General features: G+C 35.5%; 1 protein-coding gene and 1 non-coding gene across 2 annotated transcripts in view; both read right to left on the minus strand.

Moving 5' to 3' along the window:
- Window positions 1-475: 475 nt before the first annotated feature.
- ADAM10 (ADAM metallopeptidase domain 10) overlaps window positions 476-14,942 on the minus strand; it is a 154,280-nt gene continuing 139,813 nt past the window's right edge. Inside the window, exons 15-16 of the mRNA XM_031002238.3 lie at window positions 4,676-4,802; window positions 476-2,721 (exon numbers count right to left, since the gene is read on the minus strand). Of these exons, the coding sequence (XP_030858098.2) occupies window positions 2,627-2,721; window positions 4,676-4,802 (222 nt within the window). The 3' untranslated portion in view covers window positions 476-2,626. The remainder of the gene's footprint in view (window positions 2,722-4,675; window positions 4,803-14,942) is intronic.
- Window positions 5,209-5,312, minus strand: LOC115930966 (small nucleolar RNA U13). The gene has a single exon (XR_004067547.1). It is a non-coding gene; the product is annotated as a small nucleolar RNA U13 (small nucleolar RNA).

A 14,942-nucleotide genomic window follows, 5' to 3' on the forward strand; every position in this document is an offset into this window, starting at 1 on the left:
AAGCAGATTACCTCATGCAGGGAACTATTCTGGGCTTACAATTCCTTTTCTAGATAACACTGAAATGTCAATTCTCTCCTTATTTGCTATGAAGAGAAAAATGATGGCTCAAAATTTTAAACAAACATCATTAAACTAGGCTTTTTAAAATAAATGAGGTACTTAGCATTCAAAACTTTGAAAAACACATAAAAACAAGACCATAAGTTTTCAAAATGACTCACCTCTTCCACCAAGACAAGCACTGAATATTGATTAGAAACAATGTAATGCAGTTGAGATTAGGTGGGTGTTTTAAAAAGGTTTATTGTGTGTACACAGAGTGTCTAACTGGAAATTTTCTACACGGATTCCAAAGTATTAAGAATAAAGATAATCTATACTTTTGTAGGAAGAGACAACTGTAAGAAAACACTGCCTTGTGGGAAGCTTCTTGTGATACTTCTCAGAGTTCAAAGAGTATAGAACCTTCAAGTTGATTTAATCAAGTCTATTTATTAATGCATTTCAAGTTTCAAAAAACCTTACATCTTTGCACAATACTTTATTTTTTGCAATTTTTAGTAAAAATTTCCAAAGTGAACAAAAAAAGATACTGTATAAAACACAGTGGACATTAAAACTGACAGTAGTATTAGATCTCATTTGTCTTGATCCTTTTATATTACCACATCTTGATTCGCAGTGGAAAGAGTTCAGTGCATGTATCTCTTTTCAGAAAACATTTAACTTAGACTCAAAATAAAATAGGGCAGTGTGTGTACCTGCCAAAATCCTACCACAGGATAACATTACAAGCAAAAAATTTACATGTTCCAAAGTCTACCACACTCAAGAAGTTACTAAGAACTCTTGCAGAATAAAAGTCACCATTTTAGAAATGCAAACCCACTTCCAACCTTTGCACAGTCCAAAAACAAAGGCATTTAAATGATTTAAAAGCAATTACATACATATCTACCTACTTGTTTGTTTAGAATTATTTATAGTCTATCTGGGGTTTCATGTACAAAATTTGTCTCTAAATCATGTACAAAAAGCTGTATTTTGAAAAAGTCACCACATACTGTACAAGTTTACAAGGAAGATATCCTGTTATTTTCTCTAGCATTTTTGGCCTTGCTGGCTTGCGTCACATTATGAGAATGATTGTGTAAACCTTATACTCTTAAAAAAAAAAAGGAAAAAAAACCCCAAAACAGAAATCTTTACAACTTTCTCTAAATTTGCCTCCTATGTGAAGTCAGGAAAATCATAGCTTTACTTCTAGTTGAAGTGATGTAGTTGGAAAACAGAAGCAATAAATATGTCACAAGCTTCAATTTTTGTAATGCCCCTTCTATTTCCTGCATAGCAATAAGCCTGTTAATACATTAAATGTTTTTGCTTTCTCTTTAAAATGCCAATTATTTACATCTGTTTCAAAAATAAATTTGGAATGGGACATTGTGCTGTTTCACCTTCAATGATGTTAAAAATTTTAGGAAAAAAAATGTCAGAAGGCCTATCTACAATTTTAACTACTACTTAAGCAAATTACTCATCTTTAGTGGTTACCAATGATCAGTGATGATATGCTGAAAAAACCGTTTAAATATTTTGATAAAGACACAGCTTTTCTTTTCCATATCAGACAGAAAACATAATTAGCATATTTCGGATATATGAAAAACACAAATAAGTAGGCTACAAATAAAAAGAATCATTTCATGGACATAATTTCTATCAAAGCATGAATAAAATTTCACCTATCAATTGAAAAATGGAATTGAATTAGAAAGTTTAAAAGACGTAAGCAGAAACCAGACGTCTACATCATGAACTCTGAAGTAGTATGTGCTGCTATGTCCAGTTTGCACAACACTTAACTGTGTTCTTCACCATAGTCACTTGTGCCCGTAGCAGCCATGTGATAAAGAAAAAATGAGTATCAAAACCAGCTCCATCGTAACAGAAAGGTAAATTGATTTTCATTTCAAAACTGCCTGTGTAAAGCATTACAGAATCCTGGACCACTGAATACCACCATTCTCTGTTATCCTGAGTATGTCAATTAAACAGTAATTTTTAATTAAGAGCGGAAAAATTTTATAATACAAAGAAACATCCATATTGCAATTTCTGTTTACAATTGCACACAGAAGTACAGTGTACGTAAGAAATACATGTCTGCATATAACAAGGTATGTACATTGGCAAGTGATGTCTCCAATGTTGAGGTGGTCGAGCCTCCTAGCCTTGATTGGCAGTTGAAAAAAATATATTTATTTCAATTTGTGGTAAAAGTTTATCGAGAGCCAAGTTTGCCTGCAAGTGAAGAAAATGCAGCAACGAAGAACAGGGAACACGGGGCACATAATAATATTCTAAGACTTTGTGCCATTAAGTTAAAAATATCTGTTCATAAGAAAATTGGGTTCCTTTTCCACCTCCCACCCCCAAATTGGAATTTTCAGGCTTTAAAATTTAAGTAATTCCACCTGGTCTGAGGATATGATCTCTTGCCATTTTTTCTTCAACTGTTACTTGTGAGGGTTTAGTTTGGAGATGATGACTTAATAGGTTTCTCTTTGGAGTGAAGTTTTCCCATTGTAGGCACTAGGAAGAACCAAGGCAAAAGCTGCAGTTAGCGTCTCATGTGTCCCATTTGGTAACTCTCTCGGGGCCGCTGACGCTGGGGTTGCTGAATGGGCTGTGGAGGTCTCCTCCTCTTTAAAGTGCCTGTAAGCCACAAATAAAAGCAAAACAGATTTATTTATCATGAGCTTTTTAACCTTTAAAAGCAAAGCTGCTGTTTCAATAAGAAAGGTTTTAGTTCAGTGCTGTCCAATAATATGGGCCATCCATGTAATTTAAAATCTTCTGATAGCCATAATAAAAAAGGTTTAAAAGGTGAAATAATTTTAATAATATTTTTTATTTTATTTAAATTAATATAGCCAAAGTGTTATCATTTCAATATGTAATCAATACAAAAATTACTAACAAAATATTTCTTTTTTTATACTAAATCTTCAAAGTCTGGTATGTATGTTAATTAAAACAGCACATTTCAATGGAAACTAGCAACAATTCTGTGCTCAGCAGCCACAAGTATTAGATTAATCCAGATTAATATCACAGATTCTGGACAGAATCCATATGAGGGAATTACTAAGTGTCTTTGAGCAAATGCCTTAACCTGAGACTCAGATGCCTACACTGTAAAACAAGGATGATAATTAACGTATATAGCCTGTTGTAAAGATTATATAATTCATATAAAAATGTTTAACACTTTTTGTGAGGGTTCAATAAATGACAGCTAGTTTTCTAAGTTTTTAAAGGTGCTATTTACTTAAAATGAAATCAATATACACATAAAATGTTTCACTGAATAAGACCACAATTGATAACAGCATCTAAAAAGTGTCATGTGGCCCTTAGAACTTCCTTAAATACTAACATAAGTTCCAGAGTGCTAACTAACATTGTGAACTTAAGAAAAGCAATGATATAAAAATCAAATTTCCTCTAATTCTCACTAAGATACTGTCCTAGCATGACTACTGGGCCATCTTGCCCCAGACAGGTAAATGCAGGTGAACAACTAAGGGAAAACAGAGAAAAAGTATAAGAAACCTAGTTTTGAACTACTTTGTATAAGGTAGTGGATTTGCCTGAGGCAAGACATTTTATGAGAAGTCTGAGAGTGGCAGGAGAGGGAACTGCTGTCATTTAGTTCTGGCTCTCCCCTGCTGCTGCCCTGAGACAATGTCTGTCCTCACACCTGTAGAGAATAGCTACGAATACCTTGGAGAGGGGGAGGGATAAACAGAGGGAACTAAACAATACGAAGGGTTTATTTCCTGTCCTTTTCTCCTTCCAATGCCCACAGCTCATCTAAAGAGGGTTCTTCCTCATGCTATGTCTCCCTGAGAGGTAAAAGGTGGAGACCAGAACTAAAGAGTCGTTTTCAGGAATGGAGAATACTTGACTGTGCTTATTTGATGAATGAATCCTCTACTCTAAGACTTTCCCACAGACTGGGATCTGTATGTCCCCATAAGCATCACCCTGGGGGAAAATAAGCTTATGTGCCAGAAAATATTTCAAGAGCACAAACACTAAAAGCGATAACAGAGCTGGGTGCAGTGCACGCGCCTATAGTCCCAACTACTTAGGAGGCTAAAGTGGGGAGGATTGCTTGAGCTCAGGAGTAAGTCCAGCCTGGGCAACACAGTGAGAGAAAGAAAAAAGAAAAAGAAGGAAGGGAGGGCGGGAGGGAGGGAAGATGGAAGGGAAGGAAGGAGGAACGAAGGACAACAATATGAGAAGCACAACTATTAGAATAGAAAGATCAATAATTTTAAAGTAGTTCACCATAATCATGACAAGGGAATATGTTAGAATATATTTTTAAAAAAAAACAAGAAAACAAATACCAAGCAAAATTTTAAATTTCTAATTCTAAATATGTTCAGACACTCAGATAAATTAGCATTAACTTAGCAGTCACTGGCCAGATTGGATTGACAAAAAGCACACAAATATCAACTAAATCATTCATCCAATAATCCCATTCTTACGGAGAAAGTACTGTAACATTAGTTACTATAGACTCATTTATAATTCAATTCTACCTGCTAAACAATTCTGAGTTATATAAATATGTATCTTGCTCAAATATTCTTACCTGGAAGTGGTTTAGGAGGAGGCAACTTTGGATTACTACTTGGAGTATGAACACTGCATATCTTAATAAATCCAGCCATTAGCATGATCAGAGCAATTCCCATAAGTAATACTGCCCACCAATGAGCCTAGAAATAAACAGATTTTTCTACTGAAAAAAAAAAAAACTACAAAATATTTTAGAGTATCTTTTACAGTATATAAAACATAGAACACAGTATATTGTAATTTTTAAAGAACATTTGTTTAGGAGTTGTATACATATGTTAGATATTTGCACATATATATTATTTAAATATAAAAAAAAGTTTAAAGGAGAAAATGGAAATCACCCATAATTTCATCTCATAGAGGAAACCGCTCAATCTGATTTTTTTCAGTCTCTTTTCTACATATAACAACATTTGTCATACACATGAACACAAATACAAAACTGGGGTCATCTTGCATATAGGTATATTGCATTTTCCCATGTTATTAAATATTTTCTGGTTTAAATATTTCCTTTGTTTTTTCCCCTTACTCTTTTTTCTCCCTCAAATGGATAATGTGCCAACGCCCTAACAAGGTTTGAGGCAGGCACATCTCACATATGAGTGTGCAAACCCAATCATCACACTTACGAACTACAAAAGGATCTCCTCTTACTCTTATAGACTATGTTTTGTTTGCGTTTATACTTTCCATGGCCTAGAAAGCATGTAACTTGCTTTAAATTCTACTAGTGAATAGATTTAAAAATTACTCTTTAACCTACATTGCTTTCTAATTATCAAAGTTAAGACTGAAATTCTATCTCTTTGAGACACCATTTTCCTCTTTTATTTCATTTGGAATTTGAAACTCGGACTAGTTATGAAATTACTTTTTATATACATTAGTTTTCATTACATTATATACAATATCTTTATTGTATTCATTAGTTTATAGGTTAACTATCTTTTTAAATATGAAAAGTGGAAGAAGATACATATTTTAGCAGCAGGCAAAGTTCATCCAGTCTTAGAAGAAACCAAAACTTCTATTTTAACCTGACCTATATTAAACAAATCAAATTAGCCAAACAGAAAAACCTTCAAAAATTATTGATAAATTTATAGGAAAACTACTGTGTCTAGTCTTAAATTATATTTTGCAATTCCAAATATTCAAACTTTGTTTTAAGACCACATGTACTAATAAACATCATACAAAATATTTACAACTTTAAAACTGAACCTTTACATTTATTTAACACAGATTACTGTAACATATATAATTACTACTAATAGTTTCCAGCAAAACTCCCATTTAAGAAGACTGTCTATGACTTAGGGACTTACAACAAACTGGGTACCACTTCTACACTGTTTAGTTTTTCCAGCAGTGTTTATATAATTAAAGTAATACTAATGCTAATTTTAGCATTAATGAGAGTAATGCTAAAATTAAAAGGCATGTTGTGGCAAAATATCCCAAGCCACTTTTTCTGTGTGTACACAAAGCCTTTACTACTTTCTAAAAATTTGTTTTATTTTGAAAGAGTCTCAAACTTAAAGAAAAGTTGCAAGTACAATTCAAAAACCTTTTAAAAACCTGAGGCCGGGCACGGTGGCTCCCAGCACTTTGGGAGGCCGGGGCGGGTGGATCACCTGAGATCAGGAGTTCGAGACCAGCCAGGCCCACATTGTGAAACCCCGTCTCTACTAAAAATACAAAAATTAGCCAGGCATGATGGTGGGTGCCTGTAATTCCACTATTAAGGAGGCTGAGGGGGGAGAATCGCTTGAACCCGGGAGGCAGAGGTTACAGTGAGCCGAGATTGTGCCACTGCACTCCAGCCTGGGCAACAGAGTGAGACTCCACCTCAAATAAAAAAACAAACAAAAACAAAAAAGAAAAACTTCTAAAAATCTGGAAGCACCTCAGAGTAAGTTGCTAGGACCATGCTGTTACTCCTGAACATTTTAGCATATAATTTCTACAATATAAGGGTGGTTTCCTAGATAACAAGACAATCATCAAAATCAGGAAATCAGGGCTGATACATTACTAACATTTAATCCTCAGACCCCATTCAGGTTTTGCCATTTGTCCCAATACTATCCAGTTCAGAATCGTGTGCTATATTTAGCCACCATGTTTCTTTTCTCTCCTTTGATTTGGAAAAATTCCAGTGTTTCCTTGGCTTTTATGACCTTGATACTTTTGAAGATTACAGGGCAGTTATTTTGCATGGGAATGTCCTTCAATTTGGGTTTCTCTGGTGTTTGTGATCAAATTCAGGTCACACATCTCTGGTAAGAATATCACAGATGCTGTGTTCTCACTGCATCCTATCAGGTAACATGTGATTTTTATTTCATTACTGCTGATGTTAACTTGATCACTGGATTAAGGTGTTATCTGCCAAATTTTACCATGATTCTTGTTTCTCTTTTGTAGACAATGAAAATTTTGTAGGGACCTAATTTGGAAGTATGTAAATATCCTGTTCTTCATCAAACTTTCAATGTATTCATTTATTTATTCCCTCATGGTTTCCTATTTTTTATATATATATAATCAATTACTGACATTATTGTGTTTTTTGGACATGTCCTCATCATTCTTTGAGCACTTTCTTACTTTCTGGCCCAACAAGAAGTTCCAGATTTATCCTGTTCTTTCCCTACCCCAGCCTTGGAATCTGCCAAAAAGCCCTGGTTTCTACCCCTCCTATGTAGACACCTTCCTCATCCTACTTGCACTCTTGACATCCCATGCCAGTCACTCCTCCACAGGGGTGCAATTCTCACCCTGCTTGGGCTCTGAAACCCCATACTGGTAGTGTTCCCCATCCCACACCTTCTGAACCTGGTCAGCTTCCAACACTCTGCTCTGTGCCACTATAGCTCCCCAACTTTGGCGTGGATGCCTACCTTGCTTGGGCTCACCTAATGGCTTTAGGAATTAACTGCTTCAAAAAAGGAGAGGGAATAAAAAAGGGAAAGAGATATATACATACATACATATATATGCACACACACACATATTCATATATATATTCAATTTTAAAATCAAACAGAATGATTTACACTTGAGTGTCATTTCTCAGTCTTATTTAATTCTCAGATTAGATCTCTATACAGAAGAGTCCCACAGACACCCTTCTTCTCTTTATTTTCATGTTTATTGTTCAATCTGTAAAAACTGTATCATGGTTGTCCCTCACATTGCTTGTTATTGCAGGTACGGCAAACTCAAAAGCTTACATGGAAGGTAAGGTGGAATGCAATTCAACCTTACTGCTTAAAGATCTGATTTTTCAAGAGAAGCAATATATCGGAATTTTTATTTAAAATCTATTTTTAAATGCTGGCAAACTTGTGAGAAATTTCTTAAAACAATGTGCAGAATACACAAAACATGCTGACAGGGCTGAATCTGGCTTGGAAATTAAAACTTTACAATCTACTTTCTAAAAGCCACTTCTTGAGACTGCCAGATTTTTTTTTAAGTTTTATTTTGTTTTCTATAAAAATCGTGTTCAGAGCTCTGCTCTCCTTGTTAGTCTTTAAGATGATGTTCCCATTCCTTTATTATATAGGTATTCCATAGACTCCTATTGTTTTTTGTTTTTATTCATCCTCAAATAACAGACCTGCTACTTATCGCAAGACAGGGTAGAAGGCCACCGTCAGTCTGTCAAAGCAGTACAGGACCATTTTGAGTAATGCAGAAAGTTTAGCATCCCTGGCCCCCATCCATCAAATGCCAGTAGAGCCCCTTCAGTTACTCTGACAACAACCGTACATTTCCAAACACCTGCTGGGGAAGTAGTAACACCTCTAATGTGAGCCAATCCATGAGTACAAAGGCTTAAGAGTTTTCCTACTAGCTTTCTCACGTTGATGGGCAAGTTGGGTACAGGAGATACACTTCTATTCCTAAAGTCATTATCATCTTGAATATATTTCCTTCCTTCATCTTTACTTTCATTTTTATGAAAATATGGCCATCAGTGTTATGGCTACCTAAAATATGGAACTGACCATGTTACTCCTTCATGTCAAACCCTTCTTCAAATGCTTCCCACCAAAGATTTCCAAGATAGACCATTATGTAGGAGAGAGGAAAAAAAGCAAAAGCAAAAACTTGAGCACACGATAAAGTACAGCAAAGTGTATATGATTCCACCTTTTTAAAAAGTATATATCCTTAGAGTGATATAGACAGTTTCGAAGAATACACAAGAAATCCATCCTAGAAAGATTGGGGGTCCAGGGTAAAAAAAAAAAAAACAAAAACAAAAAAAGGCCTACTTTTGAATGTATTACTTTGTCAACTAAAAAAAGAATAATCAAACTTTTCAAAAGAAAAAAAGTGAAAAAAATGTTTTGCAAAATTCATACTTCTGTGACTTTTTCACATGCTCTGTCCCCATAAAATATTTCTGTACTCTCTACTTCTACTAATTCTTAAGAACTTAGCTTGGCCGGGCACGGTGGCTCATGTCTGTAATCCTAGCACTGTGGGAAGCCGGGGCGGGTGGATCACCTGAGGTCAGGTGTTCAAGACTAGCCTGGCCAACATGGTGAAACCCCATCTGTGCTAAAATACAAAAATTAGCCAAGCATGATGGCAGGTGCCTGTAATCCCAGCTACTCAGGAGGCTGAGACAGGAGAACCGCTTGAACCTGGGTGACGGTGGTTGCAGTGAGCCGAGATTACACCACTGCACTCCAGCCTAGGTGGCTGAGTGAGACTCCATTTCAAAAATAAAAATAAAGAAAGAACTTAGCTCTGGCGCTATCTCCTTAAAGGCTTTTCCTAATAGGTTCTCCCAGTTCTGTGAAAACAGCATACAGACTGAAGATATGTTTCTCTGGCCTGTCTTCTCTATCCCAAACTGACCTGTGAGCTCCCTGGACTTATATCCTATTACCTCAGTACCTACCCAACAAACAAAATACCTGTTGAACTAGTTATTACAAGTAAGTCATTATTTAAACATTGACCTTGAAACATAACTAACAGCTCATTTATTATTTCCAGATTGCCTAACACATACAAATAATGTGACAAGGCCGTTACAACAGAGATAGGAGAGTAAAACTGGTTTGGATATATTTAATGATAGTCTTTTTAGTACCTACACACTCTTTTTTTTCTCTTTCAAGAGACAGGGTCTTGCTCTGTTGCCCAAGCTGGAATGCAGTGGTGCAATCACGGCTCACTGCAGCCTTGCCCTCCTGGGCTGTGGTGATCCTCCTGAGTAGCTGGGACTACAAGGTACATGCCGCCACACCCTGCGAATTCATTTATTTATTTATTTGCACACACAGGTCTTGCTAGATTGTCCAGGTTGGTCTTCAACTGCTAGTCTCCGGCAATTTTCCCTCCTCAACCTCCCAAAGTGCTAAGATTAAAGGTATAAGCTACCGTACCTGGCCTATAGATTTAAATAAAGAGCCATACAAGTACACGCTATGGCAGTAAGAGAGGTAGATTGGAGACAGAAAGCCCAGATTTAGTAGTGGTTAAAACTGTAGAAAACAAAGGTAAAAAGAACCTAGTCGCAGTTTAGATCAACAGATATATAATAAAATATGGCACTCAAGCCCTTGAGAACTTCCAGTTCCTTCTAGCACAGTGTTCCTGGCTTTCTTCTAAACTTTTTCAGGTAACTATGTATCTCACAAGCCCAATGCTTGAGATGTTTTAGTGCCAATAATAGTAGCTTTTGTGAATTTTGCGTGTGGGGAGATGGAACATGGCAATAGACAGAAGACAGTAAGAAAAACTAAACAAAATAAATAGTGCATCTGAAAATATTAGTAAGTACGGCCACCCTTATAGTTTTTCTTTTTAAAAAAGAATTAGTTAAATGCTAAATTACATGCTATCCCCTTTAAATATACTATAAAATCAGGGAAAGGAATACTAACTAGGGTAGTAAATGTAAAATATGCGTTTCTCTCAAAAGAAAAGATCACAAATTGCCCACCTGTTAGTCTGAAAGAAAGGGGAGCTGTCATTCATTCAATGAACATTTACTGAGGGTAAACTGAGTGCCAGGGTCTTATATCTCAGAGACAAGGGTGTTAAGCAAAACTTTAGGGACAAAGAGAAGACATCCAACCATTTTTCAAAAACTCAAGAAGTTTCTCAACTCAGAAAATAATTCTACATAAGAAAAAGAGAGATGATGTTCAATACAGGCACTTAAACATAGCCAACAATAAAGTAAAAAGTCAAAATTAAATAGTCTAATTTATTATGTATTAATTACAATAGTATTTAATTTGATAATCTAAATATAAACAAAAAGAACCTATATGGTAACAAAATGACAAAGCAAGTATCATCTAAAAAAAAGTGCATGAGCAAGGACAGGGAAGACATGTCCTCAAGTCTCTTCAGACATAAGATAATCTACTGTTCTTAAAGACCTCCAGAAAGTCAACCATATGATCCTTTCAATGAATACTGCAGTGTTCAACAATGCTCACTCTCAGCAAATGCATTCTGGACTTCCCATGGGTCACAAGACCATGTGGGGCCCAGAGCTCCTTGCCATGATACTGATTATGTCATCCCTATAGGGGCAGAAAGTTTCCTTTCAATTTTTCAGAAGACATAATACTATAGTCTGGGCTTTGAATATATACTCCTCCTATCCTTCAAACTCCCACCTCCACCACTAGCAGCAGCAGCAACAGCGATCTGCCAAGCAGAAAGCAACTTGCTACTAAACTTTTGGTTACTTTAAGCTCAACCTGGGCAAGTAAGATAAAATACCACTAACAGGAACCTGAAAACATTCCAGTTTCAAAGTTAATATGCACAAGTTTTACTCTTTTCCATATAAATTATTACATTTGAGAAATCTGCTTCACTCATCTAGCAAATGTATACTGTGTCCTCACTATATGCTAAAAACCCTACAATATCATTATATCTTTGTTGTTAAAGTTTCATTAAGTGCTATGCTATGTGGTCTGTTCCACAAAGCAATGAAACCACCTTCTATTTTCAACATATCAAGATGATAAAATGGAAACTTTCTGTTACAAGTCTTTTTAAAAAGGAGTCACATATCGCAGAGACTGAAAAAAATGGCAGACAAACTATTAGCACGCACCATCACCTACTGACTCAGTGGGTCTGGAATGGAACGTAAGAATTTGCATTTCTATGAAGTTCCCAGGTGATGCTGATGCTGCTTCTCAGGCCTACACTTTGAGATCACTGCTCTCGATCAGGAGTTGGCAAATATTTCCCATAAAAGCCCAGATAAACATTTTAGGTTTTGTGGGGCCATACAGTCACTGTTGCAGCTACTCAAAGTGCAAAAGCAGCCAAAGACAATGTGTAAACAAATGGGTGTGGCCATGTTCCTATAAAATGTTATTTATCAATACTGAAATTTGAATTTCATATGATTTTTAAAAGAATGTTATTTTGATAATTTTTAAATTTTTTTCAATCATTTAAAAATGTAAAAACTGTTCTTAGCTTCTGAGCCATACAGAAATAGGCACGGGCTGGATTTGGCCCATGGGCCATAGTTTGCCAACCCCTGTTCTAGATGAGTGGTTCTTAACCCTGGCTCTTCATCAGAATTAACTGGAGAGTTTTAAAAGACCCAGATACTTAAACCCAAGAGATTCTGATTTAATTAGTCCAAACCCTAGGGTGATTCTGGTATACAATCAGGATTGAGAACTACTGCTATTAATCAATATTTTTCCAAATGACATCTAAGGATATTTAGGACTTAGTCTTTTCATGATAAAAGTTTCTAGGGTTAGGTAAGTTTGGAAAATGAAGTTTAAACGATTTATTTATTGCAGGTCTTCTCACAAATCTCCAAGAAAGGTCTATAGTATGGAGTAGTCTTCCAGATTCATTTGACCATTGAAGGCCCAGAACATCTAATGGAACTAGTGTTCTGTTAAGCATTTGGGAAACAGTGCTCTAAATCTTTTATTCATAAAGAATACCAGATACTTAATACTTAGATGCATAAAATTACAGCAAAATATGACAGCAGAAATTAATTTTAAAATGAGAATGTGTTTGACTCTTGATAAATTAGCAATAAAAAAATACAAACTCCTGATAAATCTGAACAAGTTAAAAAGAAAAAAGCCACCAAATCATCAGGCAGTGATCTTTAAAAGGAGGGGAAACACAACAATAAATTTGAAAAATAAAAGTCAAGGTAAGAGGTGGTTTTCTACAATGTCAAACCTAACATGAAAGATACAGAAAATCAGAACACATCAACTATAGAAGAAACTGGAAATGAATTACCAATGTCCTCAATCCCTAATTAAAGAAAAGGAGATGCTGAAATAAGGTCTCAACAGATTTACTGATGAATGCTCTTAAACGTTTCAAGAACTAGATGACTCTTTGATAAATCCAAAGGATGTTTATCATTGTATCCTGTCCAGACACACAGTAGGCACTCAGCAAATACAGTAAATGTATTTGGAAAAATCAAAACATAGTTGTCAACACAGAAAAGAAAGTATCACTTCCATGGTACCAGTAGCAGCAGTCAATAACCCATGCCCTGAAGTTCTAAATTGTTAAGGTTCTTCTTACTCTACCCTGCATGAGGAGAAAAGCTGCCATAGTGTAACACAGAAAGAAGACAAAAGGCCACCAGGCACCACTGGAAAGGAAAGTAGTGAAACTAACCCCTCACTTCTTTCACAGCTTCTTACACAAGAGCATCCTGATAATCTGTATTACTAACTGGAAGGGCACTTCCCTAACATGATAAATCCCAGTATGCAAGTAAACTATGCACATAAGCAAATGAGACAAGTAACTTGTAAAGACCAGATGTTTATTATCTTACTGCTTGATGTGGTTAATGCCCACAAATGCACCAACAGCCTAGCGGTACTCTTCACACATTATGAGCATGCTATTCGAAAGACTGGCATACGACTGTCAACAATGATATAAAATAAAGGCATGTTCTATCCCACACACACTTAAAGTCAACGTCTATAAACTTGAAAGTGTCTGATTAATTAGTTCCAGAGCACAAGAAAGGACTTCATGTTGCCAATTCATTGTGAAACATTTCATTAATCCTCACATCTAAAATATGGGGAGAAAAGGTCTTAAAAATACTTAAAAGATCATGTCTATTAAATATTTTTAAAGTGAAAATAAGTGGGCTTTTGAAATTCTAAATAATGTAATGAGTGAAAATTAGAGATAACAGAGAAAAGTAAAAAAATGCTATGTTTAGATATGATTTAGTACCCCAAAAATCTAAAATATCTAGCACAATATATACTCAGTAGAATGTAATTCTGAGATCTCCTTTCCTTTTCTGTATACACTGTCCTCTACAGCAGACAAGTATACCAAATTTCAACTTTTCTTATTAGAGATAATCAGAAAAAAAAATAGCTGAGTTGAAAATAAAGAAGGGCCAAGAAAGGTAAGCTGCTTGAAGTCACAGAATTGATAAACACCAGAAAGATTATTTGAATCCTTACGTGATTCTCAAACATGTGCTCTTTCCACTACACCATGGTACCAGAAGACAACTTCAGTTTGACAGGTATTTACTAGAACTTACCATGCAACAAGCACAGGAATTTAAAAAAAGAGTAACATGTTTTAAGGAAACCTAAGTTAAGTCAACTGCTCAAGTATTTGGTTTGAAACCTAGGTAGATCTCCTAAATCCAATTTCAACAATCCTTCTACTCCATGATCATTACATATCTAAAAACCACATATCCTAATGTGTCCTAGGAACGGTAAACATCATTTTAAATGCTGGAGTTAACTACAAAATTTTTACTCTAGAATGTTATTAGAAGAGTACAAAAAGGCTGACATCCCACACAAACAACATCTTTTGTGCTTTAAGGCATCCATAGTTCTGAACACACACATACACACACACACACACACACACACACATACACACTAATTTGAGAAAGGGGAATGTGAGTTTTAAGTCAATTTCCAAAGCAAACTACATTCAGTTCAATTATAGCACATTCTCAAATATATCATTTGCAAGCTTCCTATAGATATTTTAACGTAATCACTTTTAAAGCATGAACACTTAAGTTGAGATAGCCATTCTTGACAATCTTTTAAGAAAATATCAGGTAATTCCGTGTTTATACAACTTGGAGATATGTGGGCTTAAAAATAAGCGTTCAGTGGATTACTACTGGATGAACGTCCATAACCATTAGTAGATCTACAAAAGGCTGTGTATCTGATCTTATTCTGTTCAACATTTCCTATTACAAACAA

This window comes from Gorilla gorilla, chromosome 16 (genome assembly GCF_029281585.2).
Source record: "Gorilla gorilla gorilla isolate KB3781 chromosome 16, NHGRI_mGorGor1-v2.1_pri, whole genome shotgun sequence".
In the NCBI taxonomy this organism is placed as follows: Eukaryota; Metazoa; Chordata; class Mammalia; order Primates; family Hominidae; genus Gorilla; species Gorilla gorilla.